The sequence below is a fragment of the Poecile atricapillus genome, chromosome 11 (genome assembly GCF_030490865.1).
Source record: "Poecile atricapillus isolate bPoeAtr1 chromosome 11, bPoeAtr1.hap1, whole genome shotgun sequence".
In the NCBI taxonomy this organism is placed as follows: Eukaryota; Metazoa; Chordata; class Aves; order Passeriformes; family Paridae; genus Poecile; species Poecile atricapillus.
Genome location: NC_081259.1, coordinates 19,468,802 through 19,489,372, shown reverse-complemented (window position 1 = coordinate 19,489,372; position 20,571 = coordinate 19,468,802). Strand labels below are relative to the sequence as shown.

At 58.4% G+C, this 20,571-nt stretch overlaps 1 protein-coding gene across 1 annotated transcript; it reads right to left on the bottom strand.

Annotated features, from left to right (window-relative positions):
- Positions 1-719: 719 nt before the first annotated feature.
- Positions 720-18,639, bottom strand: CELF6 (CUGBP Elav-like family member 6). The gene is made up of 13 exons (XM_058846908.1): positions 18,340-18,639; positions 14,293-14,375; positions 7,852-7,900; positions 6,260-6,388; positions 6,097-6,176; positions 5,493-5,636; positions 5,007-5,151; positions 4,776-4,925; positions 4,447-4,509; positions 3,546-3,626; positions 3,297-3,440; positions 2,096-2,245; positions 720-1,926 (listed from the first exon to the last, which is right to left on the bottom strand). The coding sequence occupies exons 1-12, from the start codon at positions 18,581-18,583 to the stop codon at positions 2,118-2,120; spliced, it is 1,440 nt and encodes a 479-aa protein (XP_058702891.1). The 5' UTR covers positions 18,584-18,639; the 3' UTR covers positions 720-1,926; positions 2,096-2,117.
- Positions 18,640-20,571: the final 1,932 nt, after the last annotated feature.

The following is a 20,571-nucleotide window of genomic DNA, read 5'->3' as shown; positions in this document are numbered from 1 at the left end:
ACCACCGAGCCCTGCAGGGCCAGGGGCTCTCTGGGTCAGTCACAGCAGTGTGAGGCCACGATTTCAGCCAGGATTTATGACTGAATTTAATAATCAATGTAAGAATTATCCTGGTTTTGGTACCCTGAGTCTTGACAGGTTCATTACACCAATGGGTGCACTCGGTGTCACTTCTGTCATGTCCCTGTCCTCTGTCCTGCCTGGATCCCAGCGTCTGTCCATCCCCCCTTGTCCCACATTCCATGGACCCAAGGGCAACCCAAACCTTAGCTGCTGGCCATTCCCCCGTCCCTGGCCCTGCCACCCACCCCTTGGGCGGGGTTTTGCTTAAATTTGTGGGGTTTGGGATTTTTTCCTCTCCTCAAATAAAAAATAAGTCACTTTCCTGGGATCACAGCAGTCACTCAGCTGTACCCACAAAAAGGGACATCCCGTGGGACATGGCCACATCCCCCCGAATCTCCTCCATCCCTTGGGAAGATCTGTGAAACCACAGGGCTGTGTCCTGTCCTGATTCCCTCTGCAGCCAGGCTGAATTCCTCCAAAAAAATAGCAATTCATGTGAAAAAGGAAATAAAAGGAGAGGCCTATGGTCCTCTCCCAGCTTCACCAAATCCTGGCAGATGCTCTGGTCCACCTGGAGCTGAGCTGGCCATAAAGGGGGCCCATGTTTGGGCGGCAGGCGCGGCAGTAATTGCTCCGAAGAACCAACCAAGGTGACGATTTTGACAAAATAAGTTTATTTCGCTTCACTTCATTTTGGCCGAAACCTCACATTTTTCTTTTTTTTTTCTTTTTTTTAAAGTTTTTTTTGGCTGAAAAAAAAAACCCAACCCAAAAGTCCCCCCAAACCAACCCAAAATGCAAAGAACCACATCACTCCACCCTCTGCCAGAGGTGACCAAGGGGCTCCAACTCCCCCTGGGCCATGGAGCTGGGGGAGCCACTGCAGCCCCCCCCAAAATCCCCTCTGCATCCCCCCAGTCCCCAGCCACGAATTGGCCCCCAAAACCGAGCCCTTGAACCCCCCAAATCCGAGCCCTGTAGGAAACGCTCGTGGCTCTGAATGCCCGAGGGTTTTACTCAACCTTCTTAATTTTTCTTGGATTTTCTGCTTTCCCAACGTTTTTTTGTGTGTTTTGTTTTGTTTTTTTTTTTAAATTAATTTATTTATAGATATATTTAAAAAAAGCAATAGTCCTTTGGTCCCTAAACTCTAAGGAATGATATGACTCTGAAACAAGTAATCCTATGTCCCTGTGCCAGTGACAAGCAGGGGAAGCGCGTGTCCCGCCACCCTGCTCCATGGGATATATATATATATACTTATTTATATATATCTTCTATAAGTCCAACATACTTTGATCCTTCTTTTTTTTCCCCCCAATGCAGGGAAAAAGGAAAATCTTGCCGTTTTTCTTTATTTTCCAAACAAACATCCTCCAGGTGAAGCGCCCGAGGCTGGTCCTGTCCCACCGGCTTTGGTTTAAGAATCCATTTGGAGCCTCTTTTCCTCGTTTCTCCTGGGAAATCGGTAGCAGCAAATGAGTGCTTTAAAAAAAAACCCAAAAAACAAAGGTAGATCGTGGCCCGGCTGCCCGGAGCCATCAGCCTTGCTCCCAGCGAGGGATCCGGTGAGTCCCGGCGAGCGGCCGGCGGCGAATCGCAGCCCCGGCGCCGCATCGCTCCCCTCCTTCCTTGTCTTCCTCTCATTCCCGTTAAACAACAAACAAGACCAGTTTGGGAAAAAATTCAAAAAGGAAAAGCTACGACCAAAACACTCTCTTCTTTGCCATTTTCTCCTTCACCTCCTCCTCCTCCTCCTCCTCTTCCTCCTCCGGGATGTGTTGCAAAGAAAGAGAGTTACGGGTTTGGATACTGCACTTGGGGAAGGGGAAAGTCGTCAGACACTGCGGGACGTCCGACCTGAAACAGAAGGACAAGGCTGGCAGCCTGTTTCTGGGAGGCAAGGACGGAGGGAGGGACCCAGATCCATTGGGTGGGTGGTGCCAGGCACAGATCCCTGCACACACTCGGGGATGTAACAGGGGGAGGCTCCACGGGCACCACGTCCCCCAGGGCCAGGCCCCCTCACCTCTCCGCAGGCTGAGCTGGGGTCAGTAGGGTCTGTTGGCGTCTTTCGGCCGCTTTAGCTGCACTTTTAGCCTCTTCATGCCGATCTGGAAGCCATTCATGGCCTGAATGGCTGCCTGAGCACTCGTCGGATTGTCAAAACTGACGAAACCTGGCGGGGAAGGGACACGGGGGCTTGTCACCACACACATCACAGGCAGCTGCCTCGCCTCAGCCCAAGCACTGAAATCCTGTGGGATGATCCTGGTTTGGGAGTAATGGGAAAGGGGGTCCTGGGGTAACAAGACAGCCACAGATTGCAGGGGATGGCACCTGCAGGGACACCGAGGTGACAGGGCTGTGAGGACAGCAGCGTAAGAGGGTCCACAGGACACTGGAGTTGCCTGCAGGGACAGGGATGGGGTTTGTGGGGTCACTGGGGTGACAGGGTCTGTTAAAGTGGAAGGGGCTGCAGGGACACTGGGCTCTGTGGGGACACAAGGTCTGCAGGTATGTGGAGATACAAGGGTGATGGGGTCTGTGGGGACACCAGGACAGGATGTGTGGGCTCAGAGGACATCTGGAGGCCAGGTCTGCAGAGACCCTGAGGTGACAGGGCCTCCAAGGACACCGCAGTGGAAGAGTCTACAGTGACACCAAGGTCTGTGAGAGGGAGATACAGATCCCTGAGCTGGGGACATAAGGAGAGAGCTGGACCCTAAGCAAGGGACAGCAGGGAGACATGGACATCTGAGCTGGAGACCAGGGAAAGAGAGATCCCCAAGATGAGATGTTGGGAGACAGATTCCCAAGCAGGGACTTCAGGGAGAGTTGGACCCCCGAGACAGAGATGCTCTGAGCTGGGCTGTCAGGAAGAGCCAGATTTCCAGGCTAGGGAGAATGGGGGAGAGCCAAGCCCTTGAGCTGGGATTTGGGGAGAGACAGACCCCTCGAGCTGGAATATTAGGAAAGCTGGACCTCCAGGTTGGAGACCAGAGAGAATGGGACTCAGGAGCTGGAGACTGGTGAGAGCTGGGATGTTGAGGAGAGTCAGATATTTAAAATGGGATGCTGAAGAGAGGCAGACCCCTGAATTGAGATGTTGAGGAAGAGCCAAAGCTCCAAGCTGCAATATTAAGGATATCTGGAACCTTGAGCTGGGGACTGGGAAGAGCTGGCGCCCCGAGCTGGGACACCAGGGAGAGCCACACCCCAGGACTTACCAAAGCATTTACTCTGGTTGGTGGCACGGTCCACAAAGACTTTGGCAGAGATGACGTTGCCGAAAGGCAGAAACATCTGTGTGAGCTCTGCGTCCCCAAACTCCTGGGGCAGGTGATAAATAAACAGGTTACAGCCCTCGGGACCTGGGTGACACACAAAGGACAGGACATGTCAGCTCCCAGGTGGGGTCACCCTGAGGGGACACCGAGGAGCCACCGGCCCCACATGGGGTGACCCCCACCCCTCACCTTCTCTCTGCTGCTGTGGGATGAGGGGTGCTTGCTGGGGAAAGGCTTGGCTGATGGGAGCATAGGCAGTGGGATATGCTGCTGGAAGAGAGAAACAAGAAGCTGAGGCCACAGCACCCGCCCCAGCCACGGAAAGGGCTAGGACAGGCATGTCCCCTGCTGCCACCTGTGATTGAGGGGCTTCTCCTGCCCCACGGCTGCTGGCTTGGCCTTTCCCACCCCTCCCAACACATCAGGTGTGTGGGAACAGCTCTCCTAGGAGTGATGCTGGTGATAGCAGAAATATTACTACTCAAATATTACTCAAATAATATTACTGGCCTCAAAGCTGAGGAAAGATGGTATTTTTGGCTGAAAAACCCCAAAGATTTGGGGTCCAAAACTTGATTTTCTGTTGCAAATCTGAATGTTGCTATCAGTGCTCCTAATTAAATGGCTGCTGGGCTTGGCATATTTCCACAGGAGGCTCTGACTCCCTTCCCTCCACGGCCCATGTCCATCAGATTTGGTCACATGATGAATATCCAAAGACTTCGGTGTCTTGGTGTGGAGCTGGCCCACTGTCACCTCCCAGATGTCACCCCCTCTTCCCAATACCACTTCCAGGGCTCCCACATGGAGTTCTCTCAGCCCCATGGGTATTAAAATTCACTTTGCACCATCCAAAATTTGCACGGGGGGCCACGACAGGAGCCAGTGGGATGAGGAGACGGCGCTTTCACTGGCTTTGCCACCCTGGAGCTCCTGCCAGAGCACAGCACCTGCTGCACTCCTCATGAATCTGTGCCCAAATACACTGCCCCAGTCCAGTGTTCAACCCCAGGGTGATATTCATCTCCCAAAAAAATGGGTGAGGAGCAAGAGGGGAGAAAGGGAAGGAGTGGGAAGCAAAGTTTGAGACCTGCATAGTGCTGCATGCCGGCGTAGGCCTGCTGGAGGGGGTCTGCCACCGTGGGGCTTTGAGCTGGGAAGAGAAGAGAAAGGAGAAGACAGGATAAGCCAGAGAAAGCCAGAGACAGCCAGAGAAAGCCAGGGATGCATGTGCAGCTCCCACGGGAAAGGGCTCCTGGCCAAGCGCCACCATGGAGGGGCAGAGCTGCTCCTTGCCTGAATTCCCTCCTCCCTGCAGCGATGCCACGGGAGCACACGGCTGGTGTTCCTGGGATGGGGAGCACCCCCTGAGCACCCGGCATGAGCCAAGCACAGTCCCCCCGCCCCCGAGGGCTGTACCTGGGTAGGGGTGGATGCCGTTGGTGTAGATGGTCTCGGAAGCGGGCTGCCCGTTGGTCTGGGGCGGCAGCGGGCTGAAGCCGTTCACCCCGATGGGCGTGGCGATGCTGGGCACCGGCGCCGTGCTGATCCCGGGAGGGGTGCTTGTACCTGCGGGAGCACGGCCTCAGTGCCGCCAGCACCTCAAGAGTGCCCCCGGGGGATGCCAAGTGGCAAATGTGAGGGTCCTACCTGAAGAGGGGGTGAGGGGGGCAGCCACCAGCCCGCTGACATTGAAGGCTGCCATTTGTTGCATCTGGGCAGCAGCGATGGCAGCCATGGGGTTGAGGCAGGTGCCCTGCGCGGCCGCCATCAGGGCTGCCTGCTGCTGCATGATCTTCGGGAAAGAAAGGGGAAAAGGAGACAGAACAAAAGGCAGAGAGAAGGAGAGAGAGAGAGGGGAGGGTAAATCATCATCTCTGCTTTGAATGGATTCAGAGGGATAAATGCCACCCACTGCCACACCTGGGGACAGGAGTCCTGGTCTTGGTGGTACTAAATATGGGACCACTGAACCACCCTCAGCTGTGGGGAGGAAGCCCTGCATCTGTCCTTAAACAGGGATACACCAGCCCTGCCAGGCATCCACATCCCCTGCCACTGGTGTTTCCATGGGCCAAACCAGCCCCCGCCACCCATGGGGGTCCCCCAAAGCTCCTGGCCTGCACCAGCTCCTACCGCTTGCGTGTAGGCCCCGTAGGCGCCGAACTGGATGGTCATGGGATTGAAGATGCCCAGCTGCCCCGCCATCTGATGCATCCGCCGCAGGGTCCTCTCTTTATCCGTGTCTGCAAACTTCACCACCAGGCTGGACGAGGCACCCTGAGGTGGGGGGAAGATGGGGCTGATGGTGGGACCACAGCAACGCCCCCAAACTGTGTACCTGCCGTGGGTGTGGCTCGCAGCATCCGCAGCATCCTCAGCCCTGGGGACACTGCCCAGCTTGGCAACAGCAGCCAATCATCAATGTGAGGTTTAATTACAGCCAGTTTTTTTCCCCAGTGGCAACTCCCTGACCTCTGCTTCCTTTCCCTTCCTTGTCCACAATTCTGACCTTCAGCGTTAATTAAACTGCCCCTTTCTCTGGCATGGAGATAATTAGCCCCATGCTCCCACCTCTGGAGCTCAGCACCCTGGCAAGGAGGAACCTGGGGTGATGTGGCCAACAAATTGTCAGTCTGTAGGATTTTGATGCAATTAGACTGAGGATCAAATTAGTGGGTGATTGGATTAAGCAGGCAGCATGGGGTCAGCTGGGGCAGGGTGCAAGCCTGGCACTTACCGGCATGGTTTGGCTGCCGTGCAGGCTGTTGATGGCAGCCTGTGCCTCAGCGTGGCTGCCGTATTTCACAAAGGCACAACCTGAGGGAAGAAGGGAACATGGGACAGGTTGGGTTTGGCCATTGTGGGTCCACAGAGTGCCCACCCAGTGCCCCAAAGCCCACCTTTGCTGGCTCCATCAGGCCCTCGGAGGATGGTGCATTCCTCAATCTGGCCAAAGGGCTCAAAGAGGCGGCGGACATCGTCCTCGCTCTGCTGCTTCCCCAGCATGCCCACAAAGAGCTTCCTGTCTTCTAAAAACAAAACCAAGCCCATCAGAGAGGGGGAGAGTGGGAGGTCTCCATCCCAACGCCTCATCACGAATGGTGTGTGGAGGGGAAGGAGCCAAGTGACATCAAAGGGAGGGAGCGACACCGATCCCATGGAGAAGGTGCCGGGCTTATCATCTTCGTCCTACAGAACACTCAGGGTGGGAAAACCTCTATTCTGGGGAAATTGCTGTGGGGTGAATCCTGGAAGAGCCATTGCTTTATGGAGTGGAGCTGGGGTTTTTCCCAGGGATGGAGGGGCTGGCTCCCCCAGCACTGGGGCAGGATGCGGTGGAACAAAGAGAACCCACAAACCAGAGGTGATCACCCTCGTGTGACTGACTCGCAGAACAACCCGCAGCCTCCAGCCGTGCCCAGGGGACATCAATAACCCAAACACAAGAGAAGGGATAGTAAATAATGAGAATTTCATGATTATTACCAGCATCTGTCTTGTGCGGCCGCGCGCTCCCGCCGCACGCTAATGGCATTTGACAAAGAAAATAAGGTGCCCTGTCAAGAGCGTTGCTGGGGAAATAAATAAATAATGGCAGCAGACGATGAATGCTTCGTCCGTTAAGGTACCAGGAAAATTAGTTAAGGGAATAGGGCTCGTGTGGTGTCTAGTGAAACATAAAGCACCTCACAGGGGGAGTGGGCTGGGCAGCCCAGTGCTGCCTCCTGGGTGAAGGGGCTGGAGACAGGAGCCCCAGATCACCCATCGATTTTTAATCCTTCACCAATTACGCTCGGTAAGTGGGTAATTTATTTGCCAGGTCCCTCTGGGACATGCTGGGACCAGCTCCCGATGTGTTTAATAACAGGGTTTGGATGGGGGGGGATCTACCCCAGCCATGCTGCCAAGTGCAGGCGGCCCCAGAGGAGCATCCTGCACGTCTGATAGCGCCTGCCTGCCCAGCAACACAACAGATGAGGGATTTTGATCCAATTCCTGCGATTTTGCCCAAATGATCACCTCAGCCTGGCAATGCCATAGCCTGATGAGTGGCAAATGCTCACAAAGAATTTGGGGGGGTGGTAGTTTGAGAGGGGCTTGGGTCACATGCAGCCAGCTCCTGCCCCGGGGTCCCCACAGGCAGTTCTGGAGAGGGAATTGCATTGTTTGGCAAATGAAGGTGGTGAGGGGGAGCAGCTGGTGGCTGCTCTGCCCCCCAGAATGTTGGGGTGCTTGTGGTATGATGTCAGGACATTCCCAGGATGACATCAGGATGCTCCCCGCAGCTGACCAGACAGGGAGAGAGAAGATGGCACTTGCTCTGCACCCCGGTTTGGATGCCACCAGCCAAGGCAGCTCCTTTCCTGGATTTCTCTGCAAACCAAGCTTCCCACAGGAGCCCTCGTGATGCCACCACCACGTCCCCCATCACCCCCTGGGGGACCCTGTGCCACCCTGCCCGTGCCAGGCATCCAGAGAATTGGGGACCTACCTCCTCGGCCCTCGCTGTCGGCCGGCTTCACCTGGATGGGGCGGTTCATCTGCAACACAAGCAAGAGCGGGTGGTCAGTGTGGTGGCCCCTGAAGCCTTTCCATGGGGAACAGCAGGATTTGGCCAATGACTGGCACCAGCAGCTGGGGAAAAGGGGAGGGACCTGCATGAACAGCTCTGGGGCTTGTGGCCACAGCGACCCAGGGATGCCACGTGCAAAGGGCAATGCTCCGGCCCTTGCTATGGGCACCCGGTGCTGCAGGCGCCTGTGGGGCTGCCAGTGCCAGGCTTGGCCGCCTGCCCGCTTTCCTCGACTGCAAAGGACTGCAGAGGCAGCAGCAGCACCCCGCCGGCCCCAGCCCCTCTGGCACCATTGCCCTCCTTTTCCTAAACCTCACCCAAATTTGGCCTCTTTCTTGTCACCGCTGTGTGCATCCGAGAGCATGACACCCGTGTGCAGCAGGACACGCTGGGCTGGCAGGCACATCCCTGGCCCGCTGCCCCATGGAGCCATTTCTCCTCCTCTCTCCCCCTCCTTTTTCCCCTCTTTTAGCCGAAAAACGCTACAATTATGGCCGTTTCCATGGCAACAAGCGTGCTTCCCCCGCGATGCTGCGGAGCCCGAGCCATGTGCTCGATAGGGTCGCCACGGCAACGGTGAGATGTCACACATGACGGCGCGGGGGTGCACACACGAACACGCCTTGAGCACACACGGGGACAGTCACCCCCACGTGTGTGTGCACCCCCATCCCTGGTGCCCCTCGCTGCACCCCTGGAAGGCGTCCCTAAATTTTGGGGCTGGGTGGGGGCAGAGCCAGTTCCCCCCACATCAGGGTGAGGAAGAGGATGGGTAAGAGAGAAGAGGAGGGAGGTTTCCACAGCAACCGCCTCGTCTCCAGGGAAACGTGGAGAGAAATGTCAGCGCAGAGCTGGGGATGGTCCAGGGAAGGGATTGAGTCCCCAGGAGTCATGGGGTGGCACAGGGTGGCACTGAGGGACACCTCACAGTGTCACCCATTATGCCACTAGTCCCTCGAACATCCACCTTGTGCCAGGGCAGGATTTGGCTCACCCCAAACTCAGGAGGCTGTGACAGCACTGAGACCCTAAAGCCAGAAGCCTGCTGTCCCTCACATCCCTGTCACAGCCAGGAGGAGGGAACCCCATTTTGGGGGCGGCCTGCCCCTTCCACTGACCCACCAGCCCCATTTACCAGTGCGATGGCCTTTGATGGAATAAATTTCCCATGCCCGCTGCTGTATGCCTAATGTAATAAACCCAGTGAGGATGATTTAGAATAACATTTACGGAGCCGCAGAGTGTCATTTTGATGTGTCTCCCGTCTCCGCTCGCCGGTTATTAAACTGTATTGATTCCCTGGGAGCGGCTGATGTTTATAAATGTCAGGCCTCGGGGACCAGCTAACCTACCCCAGGGCTGCCACACCGCACTGAGGAGAACTTGTCCTGGCCTCTAGACACCCCCAGAAGGGGGTTTTGGCACCCTTGGCATCACCACACGCACACCACAGGGTGCTCGGTGATCCCCTGTGGCACCCAGACCTCCTGGCTGTCCCCACAGCACCCCTGCACTGTGTCCATACAGCCTTCCATCCATCCTCCCACACTAAACAGCCACCCAGGCATTCTCCCCTGCTCCTGACACCCACCTGCCCTCCCTGCAACACCCATCCATCCATTCATCCATCCTGGACACCCACACAATCACCTACACACCCATCTTCCTCCAGGAGTCATCCAGCCATACTCCAACACCCATTCCCATGGCATCCATCCATCCATACCCCCAACACCCATCCTCAGAACACCCATCCATTCCCATAGCATCTGTCTATATTGCCATGACCTTCCATCCACGCCCCAACACCCATCCATTCCCCCAACACCAATCCATCTCTACCACCCTTACATCTGCCCATCCATCTCCCATCTTGCTACCACCCGCGTTTTCACCCCCACAGCATCCATCCATTCATCCATTCATCCATCCATCCCTAACTCCCAGCCATCTCCCACGCCTCGAGGATATAGTGACACCCTGCTTGGGGTGTTCCAGCACCATCACCAGCAGTCCACAAAGCTGGAGCTACCCCAAGACCAAACCACTGGTGTTCCACAGCACAGGGGGTTGCTAAACCACCTCCTGACTGCTCAGGCACTGTCCCCCACACAAATTCAGAGCCCCCCAAGAGCCTCGGTAGCAGGGAGAGCCAGCCCATAGAATCACTGTGGGGGGATGTACCCAGTGGGACAGGGTCACTTCTGGCCTTTGTTCCTTCCGTGGCATCACACTCCTCCTCCTTGTCCTCGCAACCAACAGCCAGAGGATCCAGCAGGCCACCATGCACCCAAACGAGATGGAGGTGGCCGGTAACACTGGAGCAGTGAGTGCCCATGCCACCCCAGGGAGACAGGAACCGAGGTACTGGCAGTCACTCATCCCAGGAACAGCTTGGGAGAGAGCCCTGGGGGTAACCGCCAGCAAGGCCACACAGCCATCCTGGCGACAGCCACACCACTGCACAGCCCCGCACGTGCATGACCACCCCGGCACACCCTGCACACACCAACACACCTCTGAACACAACCACAGCCCCCCAGCACCCCCCAAGCGCACCCACCCCCAATCCCCCCTCGGCACAGCCGTAGACCTCCAGAGCCACATAGCTGTGCCCACGCAGCGCTGCGCACACCGCACGTCTGTCCCAGCACCGCTGCACACCCACATGTGGCCGTGCACCCCGCACACAGCCCCAAAGACACCTGGACAACCCCAGCCCGCGTGCCACGCAACACCCACAGAAGCCTCCCCACTGCCATGGATCACACACAGCCACAGGCACGCACCCCAGGATGCACAGCCAGCACCGGGGATACGATGCCCCTTGCCTCAGTTTCCCCACTCTAGCAGCAGTGTAGCAGTGGGACCCCTGGGAGCCCTCTGAGGACACACGGACACCTTGGGTGGGCTCACGGCACCCCCAACAGCACCCACATCCCATCCTCACGGCCACCCACGCACACCTGAGCCCAGCACAACACCTGCACTCCCTGTCACACCCGGTGTGCCCACACACCCCACTGCTGCCACTCCCCCTGCCCATGTGCACCCACACCCTGTCACCATCACTGGGGGCAAAGACACCCTAAGCTCCCCTTCCCACACATCAGACATCCACATGCTTGCACACCCACCTGCACACACCTGGGGGGTCAAAGCCATACCCCTGCCAATGCACACACCCCTCCCCACACTGCCTGTGGGTGTAACACCCCCAAGCGCTGCCCCCTGCACACCTGCACCACACACACACACACAAACCTGCGGTGGAAAATACACCCTCCAGCCAACACACACACCAAACCCATCCCTGGGGGCAGATACACCTCCTCACCATCATTCTCCATCCCTGCCTGCAAACATGCTCCCCACACAGCATTCCTGGGTGCCAGAACACCCTCCTCACCGACACCCACACCACACACAGCCTCCCTGGGTCCAGATACATCACCAACACCCCTCTAACAACACCCTCCTCTTCCCTGGGTGCAGATACACCCTCTCGGCCACACACACACACACACACACACAGAGCTCCCATCCCTGAGTGCAAATACACCCTCATCACCAACAACCACCCTGCCAACACATGCACCCCCATCTCTGGGCACAGATACACCCTTCACAGCAATACTCATACCCACACACCCCATCCCTGGGTGCAGATACATCCCCACACCAACACCCCTCCAACCCCATTCTGTGCAAATACACCCTCCTCACCAACACTCCTCCATCCCCAACACCCATCCCTGGGAGCAGATACACCCTGTCACCGACACCCCCAATCCTCATCTCTGAGCGCAGATACACCCTGCGACACCCACACCCGCCCACACCATCCCTGGGAGCAGATACACCTCCCCAACAACACCCCTCCATCCTCAGCCCTGTGTGCAGATACACCCTGCAACACTCCCACTCACACACCCCAACCCCGTGTGCACATTCACCCTGCTCATCAACATCCCTCCATCCCCGTCCCTGTGTGCAAATACACCCTGATCACCAATACTGCTCCATCCCCATCCTATGCCTGGGAGCAGATACACCCCCTCACCAACACTGCTCCATCCTCATTCCCATCCCTGGGTTCAGATACACTCCATCACCAACACTCACACTCACACCCACCATCCCCGTGTGCAATTACACCCGATCACAAACACTGCTGTATCCCCAGCATATCCCTGGGAGCAGATGCAGCCCCTCACCAACACCGCTCCATCCTCATCCCTGTGTGCAGATACGCCCTGCTCACCATCAACACCCCTCCATGCCCATCCCCGGGAGCAAGGATCCACACCCTCGCCATCATCCCCACTCCCACACAGCATCCCCGGGAGCCGATACACCCCTCCGCCATCACCCACATCCCTCCTACAACCCCCGGGTGCAGCTCCCCCACCCCGGCGCGAGCGGAGGCTGCCGGGCGGTGCCGGGCCGTGCCGGGCCGGGCGGAGGCGGCGGCAGACAAAGGCGGGGCCCTACCTCGATGCAGAGGATCTTGGACCCGGCGGGCACCCACAGCACGGGCGGCCGCGGCCCCGGCGCCGGCACCTGCGGCAGCTGCATGGCCGGACCGGCCGGACCGCCGGCTCCACCGAGGCGGTTCGGCTGAGCTCGGCTGCGCTCGGCTCCAACCGAGGCGGCTCGGCCCGGTTCGGCTTCGCTCGGCTCGGCTCGGCAAGGCCGGGCTCGGCTGGGCTGGGTTGGGTTCGGCTAGGCTCGGCTGGGTTCGGTTCGGCTCGGCTGGATTCGGCTGGGCTCGCGCAGCGGCGCGCGGGGGGCGGGGCACAGGGCGGGCCGGCCGCAGCCCCACCGAGCCGAGCCGGGGGCGGGGCCTCGCTTGGGACACGCCCATCACCGTCTGGACACGCCCCCGGTCCCCCGACACGCCGGGGGCGGAGCCTGGCTGGGGCCGGGTGGCGAGGGTGGGAACACGGGGAGTGCGCAGGTCCAGGGGGTCAGCAGGTCCAGGGGTGTGAGTACAGGTCCAGGGGGTCAGCAGGTGCAGGCGTGTGAGTACAGGTATAGGGGTGTGAGTACAGGTATAGGGGGTACACAGGTATAGGGCGTACACAGGTACAGGGGGTCAGCAGTGTGAGGATAGATGTATGAGAGCAGGTACAGGGGGTAAGCACAGGTACAAGTGTGTGAATACACATACAGGGGATGTGTAGATACAGGGGGTGAGCCCAGGTACAGGGGGCATGAGCAGGTACAGGGTATGTGAGCCCAGGTATAGGTGTGTGAGTACAGGTACAAGGGGTATGAGCAGGTGCAGGGGGTGAGCACAGTTACAGGAGGGATGCACTAGTATGAGGTATGCACAGGTAGAGGGGTTGTACATAAACACATGTGTGTGCTTGTGTGCACAAGCAGAGAGGTGTGCACAGACATAGGTGTGTTCACAGGCACTCACAGGTGTGTACCCAAGTGTACACAAGTGCGTACACATCGGTGTGCACAAGCACAGAAGGAGTGCTCAGACACAGACAGGTGAGCACACACAGGTGTGAGCACCTTCACGGGGTGTGCTCAGACACAGCACCGCAGGTGTGAGCACAAGCACACAGTCCCCTGCCCTGCGGTGTGCACACACACACAGAGGGGTGGACACAGCCGTGAGACCCTGTGGGGCACATCCACATGTGCTCACGCACACACCCCATCCCCCAAGCAAGTGGCCATGGCAGCAGCCATACACACGTGTGTGCCTGATGAGAACCCCGCCCAGGCAGGGCCTGACCCCGGCCTCCTTTAGGCTGCCAAGGTGTTCTGTTAACTCTTGAACCTACTGAAGCATGGCTCTGCTGGTGAGGGCACGGCTCAGGAAGCCATATCCCCGCAAACCTCATCCCCCTCTGTCAGCTCCACACACACACGGCAGGGATTGATATTCATGGGCCCCGGCTCTTTCCCCAGCCAACCCGCGGGCCTATTGATTTTTATTTAGGCGAATAATTAAATATTTATTTTCACTTTGTTAAGCTCGGGAGGTCGGAGCCCACAGAAAGCGCAACAGCACGCGGGCGGCTGGAAAATCGATGCCTTGGTTTGCGGCTGCTGGAAGTGGCTCCCGCGCCTCGGGGAGGTGTCACCAGCCCCCGCCCTGGTTCACCCCATCCCTCGGTGTCACTTAAGGCTTCCATGCCCTGGGGAGGTGTCACCAGCCCATGCCCTGGCTCACCCTGATACCCCGGTGTCACTTAAGGCTTCCATGCCTCAGGGAGGTGTCACCAGGTGCTGCTCCAGCTCAGCTCGACCACCTCAGTGTCACTTAATTCTCCCGTGCTTCAGGGAGGTGTCACCAGCCCCTGCCCCAACTCACCCCAACCCCCTGGTGTCACTCACCCCTGGCAGTGTCTTCTGCTCGTGCAGGGCGCTCTGTGCCTTCAGTGCGGAGTCACGGGCGCAGTAGGTGAGGAAGGCACAGCCTGTGGAGACAGGGAGATGGGATCAGTGTCCAGCCCAGTACTGCCACAGCACCCTGAGCACACAGGGAGCTGGTGGCATAGCTGATACAGCACCGTGGTGTCTCAGCATCCTGGCATCCAGCACAGTGATACCAAACACCCCAGCACCCTGGTAGTGTGGCATCCAGCACCCCAGCAGCATGGCACTTGATACTCTGGCATCCAGAACCCTGGCCCTGTGGCATCTGGTATCCCAGCACCCTGGCACGGTGGCATCCAGAACCCCAGCAACCTGGCATGATGGCATTCAGTACCTCAGCACCATGGCATCCAGCATCCCAGCACCCTGACATTCTGGCACCCTGGCCATCTGTAACCTGGGATGTGGCACCCTGGCATCCATCACCTCAGCACCACGGCATCCAGCAACAAGCACCCTGACCATCTGGCACCATGGCATCCAGCACCCTGGCACTGTGGCATCCAGCAGCTCAGCACCGTGGCATCAACCATCCCGTCACACTGACACCCTGGCCCCATGGCATCCAGAATCCAGCACCCTGGTACCCTGGTACTGTACACCCAGATGGGCACACACAGGGTCACAGTTCACCCCCAGAACAGGGTAGAAGATGGAGCAGCGGGATGAAGGAGGGAGCCAGGAAGGAGCAGGCAGCACACGGGCAGTGGTGCTCTGGCCCCAGCCCTGGGGAAAGCCACAGCCCAAGTCCTCCAGGAAGCAGATCTCCAGGCGTCAAGGCCGTGCACCCTGTCTTGCCACCACGCTTCTCCCAGCCCTGAGCATCCTCCTTGGGATGAGATTCATGTGGCGAAGGCGCTCCAGCTCCTTCGACATCATGGCGCTTTGGAAATCGGGAATACGCCTGGGGTGAGGTTTTCCCACGCTGACTCACGCTGCCGAGCCACTCGCTTGCACAGAGCTGGCAGCAACGAGCGAGCCCTGGGGACAGGGTCCGGTCCTCTTCCCTCCGTCTCTCCTGAAGCATTCCTGGTGCCTGTGCCACCGCTGCACCGCTCCCTCCCTGAGGGCTCCCCCCCAATTTGCTGGGGTCACATCCAAAAGCATCTGAAAGTGATATTAAAACAGCAGCAAAACAGTTTCCCTTCAACAAAGTAAATATTTAATGAATAAAATTGACATTGATGCATTTTTAATATTGGCACAATTAAATCCGCCAGCTGATTAAGTATTAATAACTCTTAATAAGTACAATCAGCGTGCCTGGGAGGAGAGGGAGCATGTCGGCAGGGTGGGGGATGCTGTGGGATGGGGTCCTTCACTCGCCTTGGGGTACTGGGGACATCTGCCCTCATGGAGAGCAAGGAGAAATCCCCCTAGATCAATACTCTCCTGCTGCGGGCGGGAAGGGGAGATCAGCACAGCAGCTCGCCTCAGTCCCGGTGCCATTTCCAGTGTTTACCATCTGTAATCATGTTGGCTTCCTGCTCTCCGCTCTCCTTTCTCTCTTTTTTTTCCCTGTTTTTCCTGCAGGCGACAATGTAGACAGTGCCTGGGCATTCTGGAGAAGTTCGGAGGGCTGGCGCAGGAGCGGTTCTGCTCTGGAGGCTCGCCGGGAGGGAGGATGCCGTTCAAATTAGAGGAGCGTCCGCAATTAAATCACGCGGCTGGGCCGCAGACGTTGAAGCCCGTGCTGGAGGAAGCGCTGAGGGGGCCTGGAAGGGTGCAAATCCCATTGATCCAGGCACACAAGCAGCTTCAGAGACACCTGGAGAAATGATGGAGGCCACAGTGCCAAAGATGACAGTCCAGGCGGCTGCCCCATAGCTGGAGGGCATCGACAAAGCAGCAACCACAAACGTTGGAAAACCACAAGTTCTGGCTTCCCAGGAAAGTCCCAGCGAAGCAGGTGCTGGCTGTGGCACGGCGGATTGGTGACAGCTTGTGGCTCCTGTCTGGGTGACACCAGGGTGCCTCGACTCTGCTCTGGGGCTGCACACTGCAGCTCCTCTGTAGAGACCTCAGCGGTGCCTAAGTGACCCCCTCGTTGCGTCACTGCTCCAAGTGCCTGGGCTTCACGTGCCGTGCCACAGTGCCACAGCACCTGGGGCACAGTGCAGACATGGCGTGTCCCCATCCACAGTGGGTGTCTGTGTCCCAGGGGTGCTCCAACTCCAGGCGTGCACGAAACTCATGTGGGTGTGCCGATGCCAGACAGGTGCCTCCAAGCCAGACAGATGTTCTAAAATCCATTTCAGTGCTCCCTGCCCTGTGATGCTCTGATCCCAGGGGTGCCCCCAAGCCAGACAGCAGCACCCTGACCCTAGGTGGGTGCTCTCCTCTTCCTCAGGTGTACCCCAATCTTAGGAGGGGACATATATCCAAATGCTCCGTACTGGGGTGCTCCCACCTCAGGGTGCTCTGCCTCAAGGTTACCTCCAACTTAGGGGTACCTTCACCCCAGGGGCTTCCCCTCTTTGGGGTGCCCCATACTTACGGGTATCCTCCAGATCAAGGGTATCTCCACCTTGGGTATAACTCAACTGAGGGGTACCCCATATTTGGGTACCTCACCTCAGGGGTACCTCCATTTCAGGGGTACATCACCCCACGGGTACCCCCATCTCAGAGGTGCTCCCATACCAGTGCGGCTCCAACTTCAGGCATACTTCCAGATTATGGTGCCCCCTCCAAAGTCATCCCATCTATACCTCGGGGTGCTCCCCCTCAGGTAATCCCACTTCATGGGTGCCTCTGCCTCAGGAATGTCCCACCTTAGAGGTACCCCTGTCTTGGGATGGTCCGTCTCAGGATGAGGATACATGAGGGGTATCCTCATCTCAGGGCATCCCGCTTCAGTGATTGCCCACACTAAGGTACCAAACCTCAGGTTGTCCCATCTGATGGGGAACCTCATTTCAGGGGTGCCCTCATCTCAGGGATAGTCTACCTCAGGCTGTGCCATGTCAGGGGTGCCTCACACTTGGGTGCTTTTTCTCAGTTTATCCCACCACAGGGGTATCACAAGTGAGGGGTCCCCACCCTCAGGGCATCCCACCTGAGGGGTATCCTTTTGTCAAGATGATCCATCTCAGGCGGCCCCACTTGAGGGGTACCTCACCTCAGGGGTATCCCACCAGAGGGACAGGAGCTCTCACCGGAGAGGTTCCCCCCACCTCAGTTTGTCCTGCCTCACGGGTGGCCCATACTTAGGTGCTCCATCTCAGTGATGTCCCCACCTTAGGCTGTCCCACCAGAGCAGTACCTCACTGAGGATCCCCTCCACCTCAGGATGTCCCACCAGAGCAGTACCTCACTGAGTGTCCCCCTCACCTCAGGGTGTCCCACCAGAGCAGTACCTCACTGAGTGTCTCCCTCACCTCAGGATATCCCACCAGAGCAGTACCTCACTGAGTGTCTCCCTCACCTCAGGATATCCCACCAGAGCAGTACCTCACTGAGTGTCCCCCCAACCTCAGGGTGTCCCACTAGAGCAGTACCTCACTGAGTGTCCCCCCAACCTCAGGGTGTCCCACTAGAGCAGTACCTCACTGAGTGTCCCCCCAACCTCAGGGTGTCCCACTAGAGCAGTACCTCACTGAGGATCCCCCCCACCTCAGGGTGTCCCACTAGAGCAGTACCTCACTGAGGATCCCCCCCACCTCAGGGTGTCCCACTAGAGCAGTACCTCACTGAGGATCCCCCCCACCTCAGGATGTCCCACCAGAGCAGTACCTCACTGAGGATCCCCCCCACCTCAGGCTATCCCACTAGAGCAGTACCTCACTGGGGATCTCCCCCCACCTCAGGCTATCCCACTAGAGCAGTACCTCACTGGGGATCCCCCCCACCTCAGGGTGTCCCACCAGAGCAGTACCTCACTGAGGGTATTGAGGGTCTCCCCCACCCCAGGGTGTCCCACCTCACCTCAGGCCAGCCCCACACCTGGGTGTCCCATGTCAGAGCGTCCCACCCGGGGGGTCCCCCGGCCCGCCGCCCCCGCACCTTTGTGCATGCCGGTGAAGCGATCCTTGAGCACGGTGAGCTCGTAGATGCGGCCGAACTCCTCGAAGAGCGGCTTGAGGTCGCTCTCCTCCAGGTTGCGCGGAATCTGCCCCACGAACAGCTTGATGGCGTCGTGGTCCTTCATGGCGATGGCGCCGGGCGGGCGGCTCAGCCCGTTCACCCGGCCGCTGTTCGCGGTGCTGAACGCCGCCCCCGCCGCCTCGCCCGCCGCCGCCGCCGCCATGGCCCGTTCCGCGCCCCGCCCCGCCCGACCGGCACCGCTCGGCACCGCCCGGCACCGCTCGGCACCGCTCGGCACCGCTCGGCTCGCGTCGGCACCGCTCGGCACCGCCCCGCTCGGCACCTCTCGGCTCGGCTCGGCTCGGCCCGCGCCCGCCAGCGGGCCCGTGACGTCAACCGGACGGCCCCGCCCAGGGGCGCTGTATTAGCATAATGAGGGGGCGATGGCCAATCAGAAGCGGGGGGTGGAAGGAGGGGCGTGGCGCGACCCGGCTCCGCCCACTGCTGCGCCCTGCCGGGCTGACCCCGAACCCCCCCGCGCCCAAAGCCCCCCGTGTCTCCCCATTCGGCCCCCGCCACCCCCATCACCCATCACCCCATCATCCCCGTCATTACCACCACCCCCCGCGCCCCACTACCAGAATCCTTATCACCCCCCATCACCACCCGACATCCCCATCATCCCTATCATCCCCATTAGCCCTATCACCACAATCACCCCCATCACGACCACCATCCTCCTCACCCTCCATTACCTCCCATCATCCCTATCACCCCCATCACCTCCTATCACCTCCATCACCCTCCTCCGTCATCTCCATAGTGCCCATCACCCCCATCACCCCCGGCCTCCCTCCTAATCCCCCCAATCACCCCCTGTACTGCCCCGCCTCCCCCCATTCCCCTCATATCCTCTCACGCACCCCCTTTCCCCTCATTCCCTCATCACCTCCTATGTTCCTCCCTTTCCCCCGTCTCCCTATCACCCCCATCATGCCCCACCACCTCCATCCTGCCTCTACTCCCTCACCCCCTTCCATCCCCCTTTTCCCCCCATCATCCCTCCGACCCCCATCAGGGCTGGCCAAAGGGCCGAGCAGCCTCCCACCTTCCCCCTGCAGTCCATCAGTAGCCTCCAGACTTAGCCCCTCTCTGCTCCCCACCTCCGAGCAGGGTTTAAACACACAGAAGAGGCTCAAAAAGGGTCCATTTGAACACTTTGTTGGGTTTTTCACCTCCATGGACCCCACACTGCCCCTGTTCCCCCCCTGGGGCTGCCCCAGAACGGGGAGGAGGGGAGCACTTCCCTCCTGCATCACCCCGAAAGATCTGTAATTAGACTGAGCAGCTTTAATACCTGGTATTTAATACCTGGTCGTTAATTAATTAATTAGTCCCAAAGCAGCAGCCAGGTGGGAGAAGGCCTGGCTTCCCCTGCACGCTGCTTTGTGTGTGCAGGGGCTTGTGAGTGTGGAAGGGGTGTGAGCGTGTGCAATGCTGTATGCATGTGTGCGTGTGTGAGCGCGTGTGCAAGCACATGCAACTCTACACAAACACATGCATGCGTGCCCAAGCGTGTGCAAGCACATACAGGTGCTGCAAGAGTGCACACGTGTGTGTAAGTATGTGCAAGGGCATGCACAGCACATGTGGCTTCAGGCCATGTGTGAGCAAGCGCATTTGTGCATGTGTGTGAGCAAGGGCCCTTAATGCACGTGTGCTCAATGATCCTTATGCATGTGTGTGCACCAGTGGATGTGAGGACCCATAACCACGTGTGTGCATGTGTCCACAAGCACACACACAACGCACACGTGTTCACAAGCACGCACACAATACAGACGCCAGTATTTACAAGCACACACCCGATGCACACACGTGTTTACAAGCACACACACACACACACACACATGAGGCACACGGGTGCACACCACTGCAAGCGTGTCCCAATAAACTCCCCTGGCTGGTACCACGGGTGGGTTTGGGACGTGTGGAGCACAATCCTGCCGGAATCCGGGGGCTTGGCGGCTGCTCCTCGCCGCCGCTTGGGTTTATTTTTAAACCCGTTGGCCCCGAGTGATTCACACGCTGCCTGTTCCCTGTTCCCTGCTCCCCGGCAAGTTTTACACGACCAAAATAGATGTTCTGGAAGGAACGGGCCACCCAGCAAAGCCACGGTGGGGAAAGCGGGGTGCTTCCGGGATCCCGGCC